This window comes from Phasianus colchicus, chromosome Z (genome assembly GCF_987193195.1).
Source record: "Phasianus colchicus chromosome Z, bPhaCol1.hap1.1, whole genome shotgun sequence".
In the NCBI taxonomy this organism is placed as follows: Eukaryota; Metazoa; Chordata; class Aves; order Galliformes; family Phasianidae; genus Phasianus; species Phasianus colchicus.
The window spans coordinates 81,684,785-81,706,448 of NC_143476.1; the positions used below are offsets into that span (position 1 = coordinate 81,684,785).

General features: G+C 40.4%; 1 protein-coding gene across 1 annotated transcript in view; it reads left to right on the forward strand.

Annotated features, from left to right (window-relative positions):
• The window catches only part of ADAMTS12 (ADAM metallopeptidase with thrombospondin type 1 motif 12), a 172,885-nt gene that overhangs the window by 53,817 nt on the left and 97,404 nt on the right, over window positions 1-21,664 (forward strand). The window contains exon 3 of the mRNA XM_031608435.2: window positions 11,086-11,260. Within this exon, the coding sequence (XP_031464295.2) occupies window positions 11,086-11,260 (175 nt within the window). The remainder of the gene's footprint in view (window positions 1-11,085; window positions 11,261-21,664) is intronic.

The following is a 21,664-nucleotide window of genomic DNA, read 5'->3' on the forward strand; positions in this document are numbered from 1 at the left end:
TTTAGGAAGTGCGAAGCTTACAGTGAGCCAAAGTCTATACAAGTTATTCCTGGCTGTCAGAACCATTTCTGGGGCACTACAGAAGAACAGATGAACACAGGATTTTAGCTCTTTGGTTCTCTAATCCATTTAAATGGTGGATTTTTATTGTGCAGCTGCCTTAGTTTTAAATGCATCCGAGATAACCCTCAACTAAGTTTCCATCTTTATTGCACTGTCAGAAGAGGAATGAACCTGTCCTTCTCAAGTCCAATGAAAAGCAGAAATTTTGCTGTATGTGGTCACCATTGAACTGATACTGGTAGTTTCATGCCTCCTCCACTTTGACACTGTCCCTCATGACATCTTGGTTAGCAAATTGGAGAAAAATGGATTTGATGAATCAGGCTGGATGGTCACACTCAGAGACTTACAGTCAACAGCTCAATGTCCAAGTGGAGAACCAGTGATGAATGGCATTCCTCAGGGATCAGTGTTGGGATCGGTGTTATTTAATACCTTTGTAGGCAGCACAGATAGTGAGATTGAATGCACCCTCAGAAAGTTTGCAGATGACACCAAGCTGAGTGGTGTAATTGACACACTAGAGACAAGGGATTCAGCAAGATCTGAACGGACTGGAGAGCTGGACAGCAAGAAACCAGTTGAGGTTTAACAAAAACAAGGACAGAATCTTGCAACTGGGAAGGAATAACTGCATGCATCAGTACAGGTTTGGACACGACCTGCCATTGAGGAATTGTGCAGAGAAGGACCTGGGGGTCCCCCACCACATCCTTATCTCCAAATTGGAGGGATGTGGATTTGATGGGTGGACCACTCGATGGATAAGAAATTGGTTAAAAGGCTGCAGACAGAGGGTGGTCATCAATGGCTCTATGTCCAGGTGGAGGCCGGTAACAAGTGGCATCCCCCAGGGGTCTGTCTTGGGACCGGTGCTCTTTAACATCTTTATCAATGACACTGATGATGGAATCGAGTGCAACCTCAGCAAATTTGCTGATGACACCAAGCTGAGTGGTGCAGTTGACACGGTGGAAGGAAGGGATGCCATTCAGAGGGAGCTCAAGGCCAGATTGGATGGGGCCCTGGGCAGCCTGGTCTAGCATTAAATGTAGAGGTTGGTGGCCCTGCCTGTGGCAGGGGGGTTGGAGATTCATGATCCTTGAAGTCCCTTCCAACTCTGGCCATTCTATAATTCTGTGATTCTGTGATTCTGTCCTGGTAGACAACAGGTTGGTCATGAGCTAGCAGTGTGCCCTGGTGGCCAAGAATGCCAATGGTATCCTGGAGTGTACTAAAGGGAATATGGCCAGCAGGTTGAGGAAGGTAATCCTCCCTTTCTACTCTGCCCTGGTCAGGCCTCACCTGGACTACTGTATCCAGTTCTGGGCTCCCCAGTACAAAAAAGACAGAGATATATGGGAAAGAGTTCAGTGGAGGGCCACAAAGATTATAAAGGACCTGGAGCATCTCCCCTGTGAGGAAAGGCTGGATGACCTGAGTCTGTTCAGCCTTGAGAAAAGAAGACTCAGAGGTGATCTTATTAATGTTCATAAAGTGTAGGAATCAAAGGGACACGGCCAACCTCTTTTCAGTGGTCTGTGAGGACAGGGTAAGGGAAAACAGCCATAAACTTGAGCATAGGAAGTCCACACAAATGTGCAAAAGAACTCCTTCATGGAGAGGGTGACAGAGCCCTGGAACAGGCTGCCCAGGGAGGTTGTGGGTTCTCCTTCTTTGGAGAAATTCAAGACCCGCATGGGTGCTGATATGTGCAGCCTGCTTTAGGGGTCTGCTTTGCAGGGCAGTTAAAATCGATGATCTCTTGAGGTACCTTCCATCTCCTACAATTCTGTGATTCTGTGATATCAGCTTTTCTCCTTAGGTCTGGTTTTATCATCAGACTGTTTAACACTCAAGTTTGATAGCTAAAAACTGAAAAGCAGAAAGTTGTCAGGCACTTTTTCATTCTCAATTACCTTATTTTCTGCTACAAATCTCCATCTCACTGCAGATTTGAGCTTGGATTGGCAATTTTTTCCGTCTCCTTTTTGTCTAATTGAACTTTCTGAGCTCATAAGTTTGCAGGGCATAACTCTGCATGTACCTGATGCTTCTGAACAGTTTTCTGTTTGCTTTTAATATCTGAAAAGTAGCAAGCATGACAAAAGAGCATGAAGTCTTTCTTTATCATATTGTCTTGTTCTTTTACTTGCAGTACGCTGAAAATGTTATTTTAATTTTGGACTAAAACAATGCTAAACAATAAGATTTTTTTTTTTGTCAGTGTCTTATGATGGTTGTCACCAAATCCTAATGAAAACATCATTTATTTCTATAGAACTCTGAAAAAGCTAGAATGCTGATCTTTTCTGTGCATGATGCTCATAACAAAAGTATCTTGCTAGATTTCTCAATATGCTATAGAGAATCAGTCTTAGCCTTAGAAATATAGAATCATATTGAGAAAGTTACACCTAAACTAAAGCAAACAAATAGTTAATGCCATTAACTCTGTAACCTAAATAGCTGTTTAAATAGGCCACACAAATCCTGGTGTTTGCTGTTTATTTACAGGATTTTTATTTCAACTGCTTTGTCCTTCATTGAATCATTAGGATTGTAAAACACCACTAAAATCATCTAGTTCAAACACTGCCCCATCCTCACTATGCCCACTGTGTCCCCCAGTGCCACATCTCCATGGTTCTTGAACACCTCCAGGCATTGTGACACCACCACTTCCAAAGGTAGCCTGTTCCAATTCCTTGCAGAAAAAACAGTTCCTAATATCCAACCTGAACATCCCCTGGAGCATTACTTCTCGCCCTTTTGCTGTTACATGGGACAGGAGGCCAATCCCCAACTCGCCGTGACCTCCTTTCAGGCCATTGTAGAGAATGATAAGGTCTCCCCTGGCCCTCTCCAGACTCAGCAGTCTCAGTTCCTTCAGCTGCTCCCCGTAAAACTTGTGCTCCAGGCCCCTCTCAGTTTTGTTGCCCAACTCTGAGCATGCTCCAGGGCCTCAATGTCTTTCTTGAAGTGAGGGACCCAGAACTGAATACAGTACTTGAGGTGCAGCCTCACCAGTGCTGAGTACAGGGGGATGATCATCTCTCTGCTCCTGCTGGCTGCGCTATTTCTGATGAAAGGCAGGATGCTATTGACCCCTGCTTCCTGAGCACACTGCTGGCTCGTGTTCAGCTCAGTACTGACCAACACCCTTAGGTCCTTCTTTGCCCTGCAGCCTTCCAGCCACTCTGCCCCAAGCCTGTAGCATTGCCTGGGGTTGTTGTGATCCAAGTGAAAAACCTGGCACTTGGTCTTGTTGAACCTAAACCTTCTCCTCTCTGCCCAAGCAATGGCATTGTAGGTCCACTTCTTTGTAACTGTACCTGAAGAAGAACGTGAAATTTCACTTGGACCCTCATGTCACAATATTTGTGTTTTAGCTGGAAGTAACTGATGACATTTTACATAGAAAGATCCGGGAGGAAAAAAATGCTCAGAAAGCAATTAAATCAGAATCTGAAAAACTCAGCATGTGTAATGTTTACAGATAATTTACTTCAGTAGTTCAATTTTGATTATTTGAGGCTGAAGTTCTGTGGTAATGAGTGTGGGAATGCTTCTGTTTCCTACAGTAGAATTTTTTTCTTTGATTAGAAAATTCTTTTATTCAAATTGGATTTCTCTTACCACGCACTGCAGTTGTAATGTGTGGCTGTGAAGTGAATTACTTAAGGGTAAAACTGGAATCTTTTCTTCTTATTTTTGTTTCATTTAATTTCTGCAAACTTACCATGTTTACAGAATCACAGAATTGTAGGGGTTGGAAGGGACCTCCAGAGATCATCGAGTCCAACCCCCCTGCCAAAGCAGGCTCCCTACACCAGGTCACACAAGTAGGCATCCAGGCGAGTCTTGAATATCTCCAGAGAAGGAGACTCCACAACCTCGCTGGGCAGCCTGTTCCAGTGCTCCGTCACCCTCACCGTAAAGAAGTTCTTGTGCACATTTGTGTGGAACTTCCTATGCTGCCGTTTCTGGCCATTCTTCCCCCTTGTCCTGTCTCCACATACTGCAGAAAAGAGTCTGGCCTCACCACTTTGCCCCCCACACCTTAGATATTTATAGACCTGGATCAGGTCCCCTCTCGGTCTGCTTTTCTCAAGTCTAAACAGACCCAGTTCACTTAACCTTTCTTCATAGGGGAGATGCCCCAGGCCCTTCACCATCTTTGTGGCTCTCCGCTGGACTCTTTCCAAGAGATCCCTGTCTTTTTTGTACTGGGGAGCCCAGAACGGGACACAGTACTCCAGATGAGGCCTTACCAGGGCAGAGTAGAGGGAGAGGATCACCTCCCTCGACCTGCTGGCCACGCTCTTTTTAATGCACCCCAGAATGCCATTGGCCTTTTTGGCCACAAGGGCACACTGCTGGCTCATGGCCAACCTGTCGTCCACCAGGACACCCAGGTCCCTCTCTGCAGAGCTCCTCTCCAGTAGGTCATCCCCCAACCTGTACTGTTGCATGCAATTATTCTTTCCCAGATACAAGACTCTACACTTGCTTTTGTTAAACCTCATCTGGTTTCTTACTGCCCAGCTCTCCAGCCTGTCCAGGTCTCACTGAATGGCAGCACAGGTGTGTGAGCCAATCCTCCCAAATTTAACTCATCAGCAAACTTGCTGAGGGTGGCCACTACCCCCTCATCAAGGTCATTGATGAAGATGTTGAACAAGACTGGACCCAGCACCTACCCCTGAGGAACACCGCTGGTTACAGGTCTCCAACCAGACTCTGCAATGATGACCCTCTGTGCTCTGCCAGTCAGCCAGTTCTCAACCCACCTCACTGTCCTCTCATCTATCCCACTCTTCCTCAGCTCTGTTATAAGGATGTCATGGGAGACAGTATCAGTCTACCTTGCTGAAATCAAGGTAGACTACAACTGTCCACTGCTGCCCTACTGTCAGAAATATTGCAGTCTTCTTTGAGTAAGTAACAAATTGCTCTCATTACAGGTGTTGTTTTTTTTTTCATTATTATCAATTTGCTCAGTAATACAGACTCACGCTGCAAGATTTGCATTCTTTTTTTGTTCTGCTTTTTTGACATACATCCACTAATTCCAGTCCTTTCCATCTGACACAGAAGTACAAATTGCAAAACTTATCCAAGGCTAAGGCTGCTCTCCTTCTTTCTCCCCCGGGACGCTGCTTCAGCTTGCCACATGGAATCGATTAAAAAAAATCTGCTGGAAAATATATTTTGACAAAAAGAAACAAACAAAAAAACCCCATCAAAAACAAAACAAAACAAAAAAACCCCGAACATTTCACCAGAAGAAATATTATGCAAAAATTCTGCTGGAAAACAAAGATTTCTTCTGAAAATCAAAACATTTGGCTTAAAACCTCAAATCAGCAGTTTCCTAGTATTGCCTCATGGTGAGCAATATGCAGTGTGGGAGATGCAACGTGTCCACGGAGCTGTTTGTGTGAGGAGAATGAGGCACTTAAGTGAAAAATCCTACTAAATAATGTAGCATCACTTCCAAATACGACTTTGGAAAATGTTCTTCAAAACATGTCAAAATTAAAAAATTCTAGTTTTTCACCTGGAGGCATTGAGAGACCCACCATGTTGTTTAATTTTTGGTCCATTTCTATTATTACCATTTTATACAGTAGCTTTTCATAACGAAAAAAAAAAAAAAGAATCTTAGCTGCAATCACTTTTTTTGTGATAAAAACTTAACTTTGTAATTGCATTTTATAACAAATTTAAATAAAGCTTGCTTATTTATGATGAGGACTTCATAATGGGGATCAATTATGTATGCTGAGACTGTGTGGATGAGTACAGGAGCTGCAGTTCATGGGATCACCAAATGTGCTACAAGATGTGGAAGAAAAAAAGAAGAACAGTTGATGCTGTTTCCTGAAGAGGAAACAAACGTATATTTTATGTATACCTTGAAATTATAAATCAAAACAACTCACTGTTATATTTACGAATCAGAAAAGAAACAAACAGCAAATGTAAGAAGAACTTAAATGGCAAAGGGAAATTTACCACTTCTGAGTGCTCTGAAGTTTAATGCAAAGATTGGTGATGTTTTCTTTTACTTGGTCTCATTATTTCCTTTCTTGGTAAATAGCCCACAGGGAATGAAAGTGCAGCTGTGAAGTGCAAGTTCAGTAAGAACTAAAAGTCTGTTGGAAGCCGCCTTAAAGCACGCATGGTTCACGCAGACTTGCGGTCACTTCATCCCAAGCAGCATTGGTGAACAAATGCAATTATTTCATTTGGTTTTACACATAATCTTACACAAATATCACATTTCTCAAGAAGACAGAGCAGAAAATTGAATTTATAAAAATATATACTTTTGGCAAGTAGGTTAATATCTAAAATATAAAATATTACTCATATTTTTTTTTTTCTTCAGTAATAGACTATTTCTGAAAGCTGCACATTTCTCAGGGTTTAAACTTTATCCAAGCACTAATGTGCAGGATCTTTATATTTGCAGCTGATAGATTGTGTAATCGTTAATTTGTTTAATGTATGACTTAGAGTATAACATTTGTTCTCCTCTTTATGGTTCCATACAGGAATGAAAATAGCTGCTTCTGCCTGACAGCCAATCAGTCAGACAAAAATAAAGCAGTTTCAGGGTAAACAAAGCAAGGATAAAGGATCTTGTTTCAGAGGACAGACTAATGCCTCTTTGGGTTAGGCAAAGAGTTTCTTTTTACAGAAAGTCTCTATAGAACAACAACAACAAAAATTAAGAAGCATTCTCATGGTGCTACTTCTACTATAGCAGGAAGTTCTTTTGTAAGTGTGAGTCCCAGCTGCTTTATCATGTTCACACTGCAAACCAGGTATGTCAAAGCTCAGTTCTGGACACAAGTTTTAGGTGTGATAGATGTGTAAAGTGCAAGGTATGGTCACTTTAGTTTGGTCTCAAGTCTGTTTCTGGGGTATGAGAGAAAATTAAATGTACACAGTAGAATTATCAGTGGATAGGCTCTACAACTATGATGAGGATTTGGTAGGCCTGACACGATATTGACCTGTCAGCAGGAAAACAAATGCTTTTGGGGGTTTCATTAATTCAGTCCTATAGACTGCTCAGGTTGTCATCATACTAAATCCTCCCATCTACTGTTAAGCAAGTTACAATGGCAGCAAAATATATGTATATACGTAGAATGTTCTATTCGGTGCACTCCACTGTTGAATTGCAGTTCTGGTTCTGACAGTTTGTGAGTAATTTGGTGGTGATTTGGAGCTGGTATAAAAAGAGAAGAATTTGAAAATATATTTGAGTTGTATTTAGCATCAGTGACTGTTCAAAAAGGAAAGAGACTCCCCTAATTCTGCTTTGTGTTAGGATACTTCAGATAACACAAGAAAGAAAATATTTCTGTACACATATATAGAGTGCTATTTAAAACTGGTCTCAAGAATCCTTACACATTTTCTGACAGGAGCATGGCAGAAATGCAGTTTATATAATTTTCTTACCTCTGTTTCCACCTTCTCTTCAAGCTTTCTTTCCACATTGGGATAGCACTATGCAAATCCAGCTGCTAGAAAAATGAAGTCTGTGCATGCGCCAGTTTCAGGCTAGCAACAAAGACAGAGAATATCCCTATACTGAAACTGCAGGGAAGAGAGAACACTTAGATATTTTCAGTTACACAGTAACTGACACCTTTGGAACCTAAGATTTGGGCTGGTCCTGTGTGGGAACACATCAAAGCAGCTTTGTTTACCGTAAGATGTAATGGCATTATTTTTATTATGTACTGTAGCAATGATGGTTTCAACCAAATTTCAGACATTCAGAAACTCCTGAAGCACAAACTTCAAGTGAAAGATTTCTTACAAATCTCTAACTTCATTGGCAGATTTATTATACATAAGACAGGCACCCCTGCATTATCTGTCTTTGCAACCTTAGTAACATAGAGATTTTTAATATGCCTTTCAACCCTGAAACAGGAGTGAAGGAAGCATGTTCTTGACCTGAGAACCACTTTTTAGGCTGCGGTTAAATATTTTTTCATGGCTCACCCTGAGGTCAGAACTAAAATGAAGAAACTGCAGCAAGCCTTGGCTGTGATTTGGAAGTGCTTGGTCAAGGTACAGTGGTATTCTGTTTGGTGGCAAAGCTGGCGCATGTATTTCCGTGCTATCCCATCAGTTGGTTGTGGGGACTTGCCACTGAAACATCTGTGTGGGTGTGCCAGTAGTATTGCCAAGCCAATGAGGGATTGTGTGTAACCTAAAAATACAATTAGGGTTTTCCTTGTTTTATCCTGAGATGCTGGCAGTTCTAGTTCTCACTTGGCTTTGTTACTTTACGGGCTTAATTGTTTTGCAGTAAGTAAGAGACTTTCTGATAGTCTCAGCGTGTCAGAAGCTATTGTGACAAATTGAATTATGAGTTGATGACACTCCAGAAAGTCTGGAGTGCTTCCCTGCTAAAATGGGTAGCAGGTTTTTCCTTCATACTTTGCAGTGAATTTGCTCTGGACACTGAACACAGAAGTAGTCTCTATCATCTAAAGAGAGAACAATCTGTAGCCAAAAAAAAATGTGGAATTTCTGGCTGTTATCAACCTCTTTAAAGGAATAAATGTTAAAGCTGTTAAGTAAAGTATTTCATGTTTAAACAGGCCTTCCTCAGGGGAAGATGCACAGACATGTTCTCTTCCAGAAAGTATGTGACATCAAAATTTTCAGTTTTTCTGCATAAAGTGCAGGAGGCCTCACATAATGAGGAGGAGACAAGCAGGCAAAGAAGGCTGGTGTGGATGTTTTTCTGTGCATATTTAATTGTCCATCCACACAAAGAATGCAGCACGTATAGACAAGATTCAGGTAGCCATATACTCCTGATGAGGGCTATGATGATAGTCATAGACATGGAGTGTCATGACAGCATGAGATCAGAGCTCACTTTGCGATAGAGCTGCTATGGCAAAAAGCATTAAGGCTCAGAAAGCACATGTTGCATTCTGAGAGAGAATAATGTTTTGGAAACTGAATAGAAAAAAATCAATGGAAAGTCCAAAGCCAAGTTTTGTATTAGGCTGTGGCTGTTGGCTCAATGAACAATTTTTCTTGTCATGTCTTTTTGCATGGGCAATATGAAATATGAAACAAAATATGATGTTTATATTTATTCCCCTGCTCCATTAACCTCAGTTGGATAGCTGAATTTTGTCATGAAGCATTGTTGTGCGAGCTTTGTAGTTTGTAACATACATCAATTTTTAAAATTTTGCTTGCTTTTCTTCTTACAGAGGCAAGTCTGACACAATAAGCCAGTAAGTAATCATTCTGCCCTACAGAATCAGGGTCTCGAGTGAAGATGGCTAGTTCTTCCTGTTTCTCTCTGATTAAGAAACACAAGGCAAAGAAGGTCAAATAGCTCAATCTTATGTAATAACAAAGAAAGATTGAGTCCTGTGGAATAAAACAGGAATGGGCAAAGATCTGGGCCAGTGCTTTGTTTCCTTTAGCAGCAGCAGGGGAGCCACATCCACTGATTTCATGGTCTAGCTTCCATTCCTGCTCTGTATTGACATTTTTATCCATTCTGAACATATGATCTATTGCTTTTATAGTGCATTTCAGTGTTAAAAGAAGCTTTGATTTAAAATTTAAAAAGAAACCTGAGAATTTTGGTTTCATGTTTCAGCATTGATAGGCTTGATTCCATTTTTTTAAAAAGGAATGAAAACATACAAACAGTAACAGTAATCCCTAATAAACAATCATATGGGACTTTGAGTCTTACAGTCTCTAGCTTTTAAACTTCAGTTTGCTGTGGAAAATTGGAAGGAAAGGGCTTTCACTTTTAAGAGATAGTGGGGCACACTCTGAAGCATTCCCTCTTCTCCTGGTCCTCAGGCTGGCTTTCCCATCTGTTCAGGCAAACTGGAAGGCTTCATAGTATTCCAAAAGTGTTTTTTAATTTGTCTATCCTTTTGAATTTGAATACAGCAACTAAAGAATCTCAGTTTTGCTGTATTTTTTCCTGTCCCAGAGCAAGAAGTCTGCACTGGCCATATCAAGAGCAAAAACAAAGAGGAAAATGAGCTGTAAGAATGGGTGGGATACCCTAATCTATTGTCACATTCCTGCTCTGGGCTTTGGGAGCTGTGATGTTAGCAGATTATTTGCTTTAGACTGTGTATTGCTCTGTGTGTCTTGGAGTGGAAGAACTATATACATATATACATAATGGTTTTGCAATGTTAGCAGTTGCTGCAGAAAGGCAAACTAAGACTCAAGGGACCTAGGCTGTGCTTAGTTGCATGTATCTCTTAGATTGCAGCAGGAGATGTAAATGAATCCTCTGTAGGCTTTCAAAGGCCCTGTCAAAGCGTGCTCAGTTAAAGTTAGTAGTTTGACACAGAAGCTGTAGCATGGGAAATTTTACCCCCTTTTTCATGCCAGTCTATTGTATGGTCAAAATAACTTGTTATGATTTGCAACAGACTGCTTATTTCTTCTACTTGGAAGCTTGTGGACTCAGGAAGGTGGGGGGGCTTGCTATTGAGTTGAGAGTGGACCACACATTTCAGCCAGTCTGTGCTGCGTAATCTGTGGCATTTCAGAAGGTGCAGAATTACATTCTTAGCTTATGAAATAGCTTCTCTTCAGGGCTTGTTCTCTGAGGAACGGCTGCAAAATGCCAGAAGAACAAGATGCAACTCTTTGTAGTGCATCATGTTTGACTAATTAACTCCTGACCTTTCAGTGGCTTTGCGCAGATATGGAAGCCTTTGCCTCACTACATGGAATTTCAGGATATTAGGAAGAAGATATTTCATCTATTCTCATTTAGCCTCTTACACCCTAATGAGGTACAAAGCAACCATGATGTATGCAGCAAAATGAATGCTGAAAACCTATTGTTTTCATATTTTGATTCCGCAGTGTAGTGACTCACTATAAGAAAAGCCCAGGGATAGTGATGTGAAAAGAGTCTGGGTTTTTTTTGACTTCCAGTGCTGGAAAGTAGATTAACTATTTTATGCTTATTTTCAGACTGGATATTTCCATCTGCCCCATGGGGATTACTTCATTGAGCCCATTAAAAAGCATCTACAGAAAAAGGGAACACCCCAACCCCACATTATCTATGAAGCAAATACCCTCCAAAATGCTCTACGGAGAAGACGAGCAATCCCAGTGGAAGAAGAACAAGCATGTGGAGTGAATGGTACAAATGTTGCTGAATTTCTACCCAATTTCCTGTCTGTCTCTTTTTAAGTATGTTTATTTTCCAGTTGTCTGTGCTATTCATTATGCCAGGGCTTTTCCAAATTCTGGAAAAGGAAAAAAGAGATCATGCAAAATGAGAGATTCTCAATCAAAACATTTCTGTTACCATCCATCTAGGTTCTTTTCTGAGCTTGCACCTAAATCCTCCTTGTGGCTACTGGGATAGTTTTTCACAGCACTGATCCTTTCTACCCCACTTCTTTCTCAAGCCAAAACGGGTCAAGTAATTTGACTTGTATTCTTGAGTAGTTCTGGAATGACAAGAACTGCAGCCAATACTGATTTTCATAAGATATTCTTACTCCATGCAAGTATTCTCCTTAGTATAAAAGATCTCACCTCTAATCCATGGTTTAAATTTAAGATTTCTGGATTCTTTGTGATTGTTACCAGAATATTTATTTTGTTCTGAAGGTGAAGCACAAAGCATCAACCATGAGGTGGGATTTTTTTAAGAAGCGTAAGTGGAAGTAATTTAAATACTAACACCACAGTGATTAAGTTTCTTGAAAAAACAAGTTAATAGACTGTCTTGGAAAGGGGGAGAGGGGGGGCAAGGAGCATGTCCAAAGGATAGTTGATATCTTCTAATTACAAAATGAGGTATTGTAATTATTTTTGTAATCATTTACTTGATTCGTTCATTAGTGAAATTATGGTGTTGGTAGGGAGAATGAATAACCTAAATTACATAAAGCCCAAGGTACATACAAAAAGAATATTTATTGGTTTTTGTCTGCGTCTTTTTTTGATGGGTTAATAGTTAAAGAGCAATTAGTTCTTTTCTGAGGGCAGAAAATAAAGAAGGTTATGTTGGAAGTCTTAATTCTCATTCATGACTGCTGCTGAAGTTCTGTTGCTGTGTGATGTGAGTTGATGATTTAAAGAAGCAAACAATTCAGCCCCACACTATTTCTAAGCACAGACCTGGACTGCACACTGCTTGCTGGGTAAGAGCAGTGTGAAATGACAGTTGAAGGAAACTGGAAGCCTGATGACTAGTGGGAAAATAGTCAATCTTCTGTGATACTGGGTAGGTTTAGGATAAGGGGAAGCCTGAAGAATTAGTAATGGTGCTGCTTCTCATTATTCTTCATCAAGAAAGTGTATCTACTTGTTAGATAACTAAGCCTTATGTCAAAAAGTTGTGAACATCTATAACTGTTGTCTATTTTATCTTAAACCTAAGATTAAGCCTCGATTTCTGTTTTCTTTCCTGTCTGTTGGGCTGTATCATAGAATCATAAAATCCTTAAAGTGGGAAGGAACCTTTAAAGGTCATCTAGTTCAACTCCCCTGCAATGAACACTACATTCATAGCTAGATTAAATTGGCCAGGGCCTTATCCATCCTCATCTTGGAATTCTCCAGGTATGGAGCATCAATCACAACACCGTGCAACCTGTCCCAGTACCTCACCACCCTCACTGTGAAAGATTTTTTCCTCATACCCAACCTAAATCTACTTTCTTTTAGTTTGAAACCATTTCCCCTTGTCTCATCACCACAGGCTCTGCTAAAGAGTCTCTCCCCATCTTTCCTATACCCCCCTTTAGATACAGACAGGCTGCTCTCAGGTCACCTCGCAGCTTTCTCTGCTCCAGGCTAACCATCCTAGCTCTCTCAGTCTGCCCTTGTAGGAGGGATTATTTTACATTTACTTGTGAAAAGTGAGAAAATGTTCCTGCCTACTGTTTCTGATGTTTCTTTTCTGCACGGAATAATGTCTGTAAGCAGAAAAACTAAGTATGGAAAGAAGGTAGGATATACAAGGTATCTATCTGTGTATTTGTGTAGTCTGGTAATTTTCTTTCTTCTGCTCACTTTTTTACATCTGGTGTTTTCTTTTAAAGTACTGCAGAATGAGACAGGAAAGGACTGACTGTACCTGGATGCTGGGACAAATTGAGCATAGCTTTCTTGAGTTTTTTTCACTTAGCCTAGTTAAGCTTTTATGGATTTAAACTTCTTGTCTGATATTATTCATTTTAATGTGACAGAGCTATTCCTGATATTAATAGTATGTTCATGATATTCCAGCTAGCAAAGGGAGCATATTATGAATTAACGAAGTAGTGTACTGCTATTTATACTTCTGTGTGACTTAGTCAGCCTTTATAGGTAATGCCTGCTTTTGGTCAAACAGTAATCTGCTTGACTGTTGTAAAAGGAAACAATGTGAAAACATGCATTGCATTGGGAAGATACACTCTTTGTTACGGTTCCACTCTGCCTGTGAAAGGATATAAAAATCCTGGTTCTTCTAAAGGCCCTTAGTTCCTATGTTGTAAAGTAGTCAGCTCTTTAACAAGGATAGAAAAAAAAATCAGGGTAATTTCCTGTTTACATAATGCATTTTTGAAGAGCTGTTGCTCTTGTTAGAGATAGATACAAAACAAAAAAGGAAGGTGAGTTAATTCTTGAATTCTGTGCTAAATATATTCACTATATAAACTGTGGGGAATATTTGTTGCATAAATAGATTACGTAGGTGGTAAATTGACTCTTTCCCTTTTCAAGACTACAAGCAGTTCATGCTCTTAAGTTTGGTGCCAAAGTTCTAGCGTCTAATATCACAGATAGCCCAGATTAATGCCTTTTGGAAACACTTCAAAGCAAAACAATTCAAATTTAACATTGAATTTTACAGATTCAACATCATGACCATTTTTCTGTATTATCAGTTCTAGCTGTGACTCCTCTACACTGGGAAGTAACCAGTGAAGAGTTGCCTGCCATATCACATGTTTGACCTGGTTGTCAGAGTCACATATTTTAAACTTGTGGGCTGATGTTCATGATAAGTGCTGTGTACTGTTGTTTATTTGATTCGGTTTGTGCTTTTTTTAACTTCAACCAGGATAGCTGAGACATTTCTAGGATCTGCACTAGGGAAGAGACTGAGTGCCAAAGTTAAAATGTAGTACTGAGTTTTGTTTGGAAGAGTTGAACTGCAAGGATGTTTTCAAGTTAGTGCACAAAGTTTGGTGCTGATATTGGTAATCGTCTCATCAGAACTAACGTATCTTTCAGGCGAGGAGTATAATGCAGAATCAATGGGAGTTCATTTGTAAGGGATCAGGTGAGAACTCTGACCTCCTGTGCAGTATTTTTAAGCTTTTTTAAATTCAGGAACCATCTCTCCTTTTGGAAAAAAAGCTCTGTACAGTGCGTTCATAGCAGCTTTTGGTGTGCAAATGACCAAATCAGTCTTCAGGTTCCAACCCTACTTGTCATCTGTCTCTAATCTACCCAAAGTAATATTTTGGCAGCAGTTACATTCCAGTGTTTTTGCAATTATTATATTAATTAAGTTACAGTTCGCAGCATTTCTAAGTTTCATATATTTGGAGAAAAATTATTTTGATAAATAGTGTAAATTAAAACTTAGGTATGTGCCTTACACTCCTACTTCTGCTACAACAGTTGCTAGATGACTCATTCGTTAGCTGCATGCAAAACCAAGTGCTTATCTGGTGAACGGCATTATGACACAGTACATTGCAAGCTGCTGACTTCATGTTATTTGAAATTTGTGAGAAGGGCCAAGCATGACAAATGAAAAATTGTCCTGACCTTTATAGATAAGTTTTCTGACCATTTGTGCCTGGAAGTAAGGAAAACTGAGTATTTGAAAATTTGTTTGGTTTTCACAAATTGGCTGTGTTAAAAACTTTACAGTGCTCTGACATGTAAGCATGAAAGGGAAGGAATTAATATCTCCTCTACACATGAGCAGTTATCTCCTCCAGCTTCTTTCCCATTTCTGCACACGGTATTGGGCTTGCTTGTGAGGTGTAAAATAGAGAAACTTTATGAAGTTTGCAACAGAAAAATGAGCACTTCCAGATTCAGCACTAATGTGAGACTGCAGCAGTGCAGAGGGGTGGGTACAGTCTGAAAGAGATGTACTCCTTTTTCTTGGTTTGTTGATGGGATCAAGTAGCAGTGGTTTAGACTTAGGGTAGCTGGTTTGTATTTGGACTGCAACTCTGTGATTACTGCAGTAGACTGTACGATGTAACAAAGGTGAGATTTGAAGTATTAAAACAGGCCTCTGAGAATACTTCATATACTGGTATTTAACATCAGTTTGACTTGCACATAAGCCTCCAAATTCTTGTCTACAGAGGAGTTATAAATGTTATAAACAGAAAATTCTCCATAAGATGAAAGTCATTCATTTCCTGGAGCTGTGATAGAGTAAGGCTGGGGTGGGAGGGCAGATGAGAACCTGGCTTGGTGCTGCATGAAGAGAGTAGTGGGGTGGAGGAACTGAAGGAGCAGAGCAACATCATCTGTGCAAAACTGGTTTTTAGGACTATTGCATAATGGTGTTGTTTCATTTAACAGATGACTAGAAAGCTATTAGGATTCTTTCAGACAATAATTACCTGTTCTTCCTACAGGTAATGTGTCTGAGTGCAAGTTTTTACTGAATAATGACCTTGCCTGTTGATAATTAACTTGCTGCTGCCAGAGAATTCTCATTTCTTCTGTCTGCAAGCACACAGCATAAACTGTTAGTCCTGGCTTGACAGTGAAGTCTTTTGTTTAACTACTTGGAAGAGGCAAAAAAAAAACACTGACAGGACACTGTTTTATTCTCAAAGGATAGCCTGTCTTTTTTTGGAAGAACATTGTGACCAATGTAAGCAGCCTTTCTTGCTGGCAGAAACCCTGATACATGCTGTGTGACTTTCAGATCTTTCAAAGAATAATGATGACATTTTTCCAGTATTTGTTTATCCTGTATTTAACTAAATCATTTACTACTCAGCTTAATTTGCATAGTTTCTCCAAAATGCAGAGACTATTTTTTTTTTTTTTTGAGGATTGTAAATTCACATACTGAATTGTAATAATCAAGATGAACTTAATGCAGAGAGAAGAGCATCTTTCTCCCCACATCCCTCTGCTTTCTATGAATAAGATCTACTAACTTGTTTAAAAGATACTTGCTGTGAAAAAAAAAAAAAAGAGCAAATGGATGCATTTAGGCAAAATGACCTCTTTTTTTAAAGCAGGAACAACAAAGAAGCAGCCTTCATAAGTGTGTTCTCATTTCTGGAACAGGCTGCACTGAAGTGAAAACAGTGAGGACCTGCTTGCATGGATAGCAGGAGATCTGGCATTTCAGGGCTGGTGTACCTTGGAAACAAGGACTTCGTGGCCTATTTCTACTAACAGTGGATATAACAATTGTTTCTAGTTGGTTGATATCAGCATTTTCTTTCCCTTAAACAAGCTTTTGAAATAAATGCATATTTCTAACTTTCTTCAGTTGAGATAATTTTCCTGCCAGTACCTGGTACGGCTCTGTGTTTTGGATTTAGGATGAAATAGTGGTGGATCACATGCTGATGTGCTGGCACTGAATCAAGAACTTTTCAGCTTCCCGTTCTGCCCTGCTAGTAAGGAGATGGGCATACAAGGATCTGGGAGGGGACAGAGGCAGGACAGCTGACCCAAACTGCCTGAAGGGACTCCCATACAACACACAGTTGTGTGGAACTGTGAAACTCGTGGGTTTGGTCAGAAGGGCTGCCACTGCTCAAGGACTGGCTTAGTTTCAATCACTGGAAGGTGAAGAATTGCACTTTGTGTCACTTGGTTGTTCTCTTTTTCCCGTTACTTTGATTTTTTTTTTTCTTTCCTATTAAACCATCTTTATGCCAGCCCAGGAATTCTCACACTTCCACATATTTCAGAGCTCTCTCCCATCCTGTCTGGGGGCAGTTATCAGCTGTGTGGTGCAGAGCTACCTGTTGAGTTAATCCACAACACTTTCAAGTTTCAGAATTTTTCTTCAGACATTTCTTGGTACTTATTAGAAGCTTATCAGAGATACGTCAGATTATTTTCATTTTCTTGTGCTTTCCTCCTCTAGAAAAAGGAAAAATTGACTTCTGTTTCTGAAATCTCTGGATTCTGCGCTGGGGAGATAAGAAACTTTCAATTTGCATCTGTTAACATTTGACATACAAATTTAAGAAGATTTCTGTATTCATTTAACTTTGCTGTTAAAAATGCTGTTCGTAAAAGTGCAGTTTGTAACAAATAAGCAGGTACAGATGTGTAGCCTCCTTGCTAAGAAGTAGAAAGGACTCTAATTTTCATTACCATACAGATGTTGAATGGATCTGTTTAAAATATTAGAACTTCATGTTTTAAGGGCACAGGATAATGCTGATATATTTTAACTTCAGTAGCCTAAGAGGTGAATATTTGTGTTCAAGCTAGTACTGTTACAAGTGTACAGTCAAGAAATGTACAGTTAGAAGAGTAGTACAGCTAGGATGGTACTTCTCAGGTGTTACAGTTGGAAAGATTATTGTGGTAGAAAAGAGACAATCAAAGAAGAAATGTCCACCCATAACTGAGGATATAGGCTTGCAGTGGAAAGATCCAAAAAAGATGGGTCTCCAGATAGAGATCCTTTCCAGTGGCTGTCAGTCCTTAAGTGGGTCTAGGAGGGGTGCAGCCAGTCTCCACCCCTTCTGGTCACACAGCTGAATTGCCTTCACCTGTGCTCTCCTGGCTGACCCAGTCCTTGACTCAGGTGATCAATCAGTGGCTCAGGCCATGACTCAAAAGTTCTCATACATACAAGCTAGCTTATTTTACAGTTCTTAGAGAGGAAGAATAATTGTTGAAGGATGGTTCATCCTGTCCTAAGGTAGAATCATTAAGGCTGGAAACATGGGTAGGATCACCAAGGTCCAATTGCCAACCCATCACCACCATGACCACTTAACCACATTCCCAAGTGCCACATCTCTTCAGTCATCCAGGGATGGTGACTCCATCATCTCCATGGGCAGCCTGTTCTGAGGGGGAGTATTTCCTAATACCCAACCTGAACTTCCCCTGGCACAACATGAGACCATCACCTCTCATCCTAAAGAAGACTTAGGGTGAAGTACTTGCTACCTGGTGGGCTGTGGGTGCAGGCTGCCTAACAGGCAGTATAAATATTGGGAGGGGAGAAATGAAGAAAATACTATATTTCATCAATTCTTCCTCTTCAGTAGGATCAAAACCAGAACACTTCTCCCAGTGGATCCAAACTCTATGCTGTGTGTGTCCAGAGAAAGCTCTCTCAAAGTTAGCAGATTGCTGACGCCTGGTTTCCTTAAGCTTTCTCTTCTCTTTTCCAATGGAATTTCTTGGTATTCGACTAGCACCTGCTAGCCTTAACAGGATGTTTTTCTTCAGTACTTGTATTATCATAGAATCATAGAATCATAGAATCACAAGATTGGAAATAACCTACAAGATCATCTAGTCTAACCGTCTTCACACTGCCACTGCTACCACAGCACTAAACCAGATCTCGCAGCTCCTCGTCCAGACGCCTCTTGAACACTGCCAGGGACGGCGACTCCACCACCTCCCTGGGCAGCCATTCCAGTGCCTGACCACTCTCTGAGAGAAAAGTTTTCCCTCATGTCTAACCTAAACCTCCTCTGGTACAACTTGCAGCCATTTCCCCAGATCCTGTTCGTTGCCTGGGAGAAGAGGCCAAACCCCTTCTCATCACAGCCTCCCTTCAGGAAGTTATAGAGTGCAATGAGGTCTCCCCTGAGCCTCCTCTTCTCCAGACTAAACAATCCCAGCTCCCTCAGCCACTCCTCATAAGACTTGTGCTCCAGACCCCTCACCAGTTTTGTTTCCCTTCTCTGGACATGCTCCAGGACCTCAATGTCTTTCTTGTGTTGAGAGGCCCAAACTGAACACAGTACTCAAGGTCTGGCCTCACCAGTGCTGAGTACAGAGGGATGATTACCTCCCTGCTCTGCTGGCCATGCTATTTCTAACGCAGGCCAGGATGGCATTGGCCCTGTTGGCCAATGGGGACACTGTAGGCTCATGTTCAGCTGTGAATCAACCAACACCCCCAGGTCCATTTCCTCTTCACAGTCACAGTCACTGAAGTTAGGTTCAATGGTTTTAACCACGTTCTTTGGTAGACAAACTATGTTGAAGGAAAGGGTGAAATTAAGTGGAAACTAAGGAGACCTTTGATGTAACTTGGCAGTAGTAACTTGTTTCCACGAAAAAGCATAGGAAACATGATATGCTTCTTCACTCAATGATTGGATGAATTTTAAAGTTCTGTGACTTGCCATTTTTTACATAATGTGAATCAAAGCTGTAAGAGTGGTGGGGGAGGAACCTGCTTCCCTGCATTTCAGCAAAGTCTTTCCGTTCCTTTCTGTGCCACTGAGGAGTATTTGCTGCACTCTGCTTACTTAACTATTGCTTAAAAGGTAGATTGGGATCTCTTCCTTGTCTTCACTGAAAGAGTCTGCTTAACTACTCGTTGGATTAAAGAAAGTCTGGATGCAGACTGAATTTAGGTTCAGTGTTTTTAACCATGTTCTTTGGTAGATGAATATACTCTGCTTTTGATCTGTGCTTACAGCTTTCTTTGTCACACTGTGTGATATTTCACTTTTAGCGAGGTGATAATGATTTGATTAAAAAAAAAGTTTTAACGTAAATGTTAAGCTGTTGCAATATTGATTTGGAGAGCCTTAATAAGCTTAAAAATTAAACTGTAACATTCACATGCCATCCCTCCCTCCTTTACAGAAGAATATTAGCCTTGAACAATATGATATTTTATTTCCAGAGTTGCAGTAACACAAAACAAAACACACAGAAAGCTGCATTTGGGAAAAATTTTTAATGCAGAAGTTTGAAAACTTGCTCAGAACCGTTGTCTCATTAATAGAGCTGTTTTGGCAAAGCTGCTCAGCCTTTAGTGCCAAATTTCACAGTCATACTGAACTTTCTGTGAACTTTCTAATAAGAAACTACAATTACCTTATTATTTCTGGGCAGATCACAGATTTCTAATTCTTCTGAGAAGTGCTGGACATGTGCTATGGGGCTAATGAACTGATACGAGTTCAGCATTCACAATTAGTTTCTTCAAAGTCTGCATGTCTCTGATGAGCCTCTGGGTGGCCTCCTGTTGTATGTGACCCACTTAAACTGCAAGACACTCACATTGTTTGGATGCTAGGTTATCCTGTGTGAAACACAGTCTTTACAGTTTGTTCACTCCTTGTTTGGATCTGGTGTTCGTCAGTGCATTCTCCGAAAATCTGCTTGAATTTGGATATGTTTTGTGTTACTGGAGAGAGTTCTCTGCTATGAAGACAGGCTGAGGAAGCTGGGCTTCTTAAGTCTGGAGAAGAGAAGGCTCTGGGAAGAATTCGTTGCAGCCTTCCTTACAGGGAGCCCGTAAACAGGAGACAGACTGACTTTTTACATGAACAGATAGTGACAGGACAAGGGATAATGGTTTTAAATGCAAAGGGGGCAGATATAGGTCAGATGTTAGGGGGAAATTCTTTACTCAAAGGGCAGTGAGGCACTGCCAAAGGCTACCTAGAGAGCTGTGGGTGCCCCATCATAGGTTCTGAAGATTGGGTTGGATGGGGCCCTGGGCAGCCTGAGCTGCTGGGGAGCAACCAGCCCACAGCAGGGGTTGGGGCTGGGTGGACTATAAGGCCTCTTCCTACCCAATCCATTCCATGATTCCAAGGTTCTATAATGAATTATAGTTAAAGATCATCACACTCTTCTCATAAGTTTTAACTTTATGATTAACTGGAGTCAAAGGGTATTGCATAATTTAGGAAGTTGTAAGATTTTCAGTCATTTTTTTTAAACCAAATCCTAAATTCTGTCTTTTGAAGGCAGAAGTGTTTGAATATTTGCAAGAGAAGAAATGCAGAAGTTTTGAGTTTCTTCCTTAACTACTATACCAAAGATTTTGTGAAACCTTCTGTTGCACGCCCAGGTTCTGTCTAAAAGAACATAAAAGAGAATATTGACTATTGCCATAATCTCTTCTCTACTGACTTTCTGCTTTTCTTTTGCAAATATTCAAACTTACTTCAAACAATTCGTAATCAAGTAGCTAAGCTGAAAAAGATGTATTCTTATTCTTTTAAAACAGTTAGTGGTGAAGCCTCTGTGCACATGAATTAGTCTGTTAGGTTAGAGAAAGTCTTCTCTAAGCTGTTGTAATCATTCTTAGTGAATACTCCCAGACAGTGAATCTTTGTGCAAAATATCCTTTGTTCACTTCTTCAAAAACAGTAATTTTATATGTATTTTTAAATGGTCTTGTCTAATGTTTTGCTCAGCTGCATAATAGTATTTGAGTTAAATCTACAGATAAATAGATTTTTGCATTTTAAATACTTCCTAAATGCAGAGTACACCATTGATTTGAGTTTGTCAAAGTTAGAATTACAAGCAAGTTTCTTGCTTGCCTGATGACTAAAACAACCTGAATCAAATCCTTTCCACTCCGAATCTC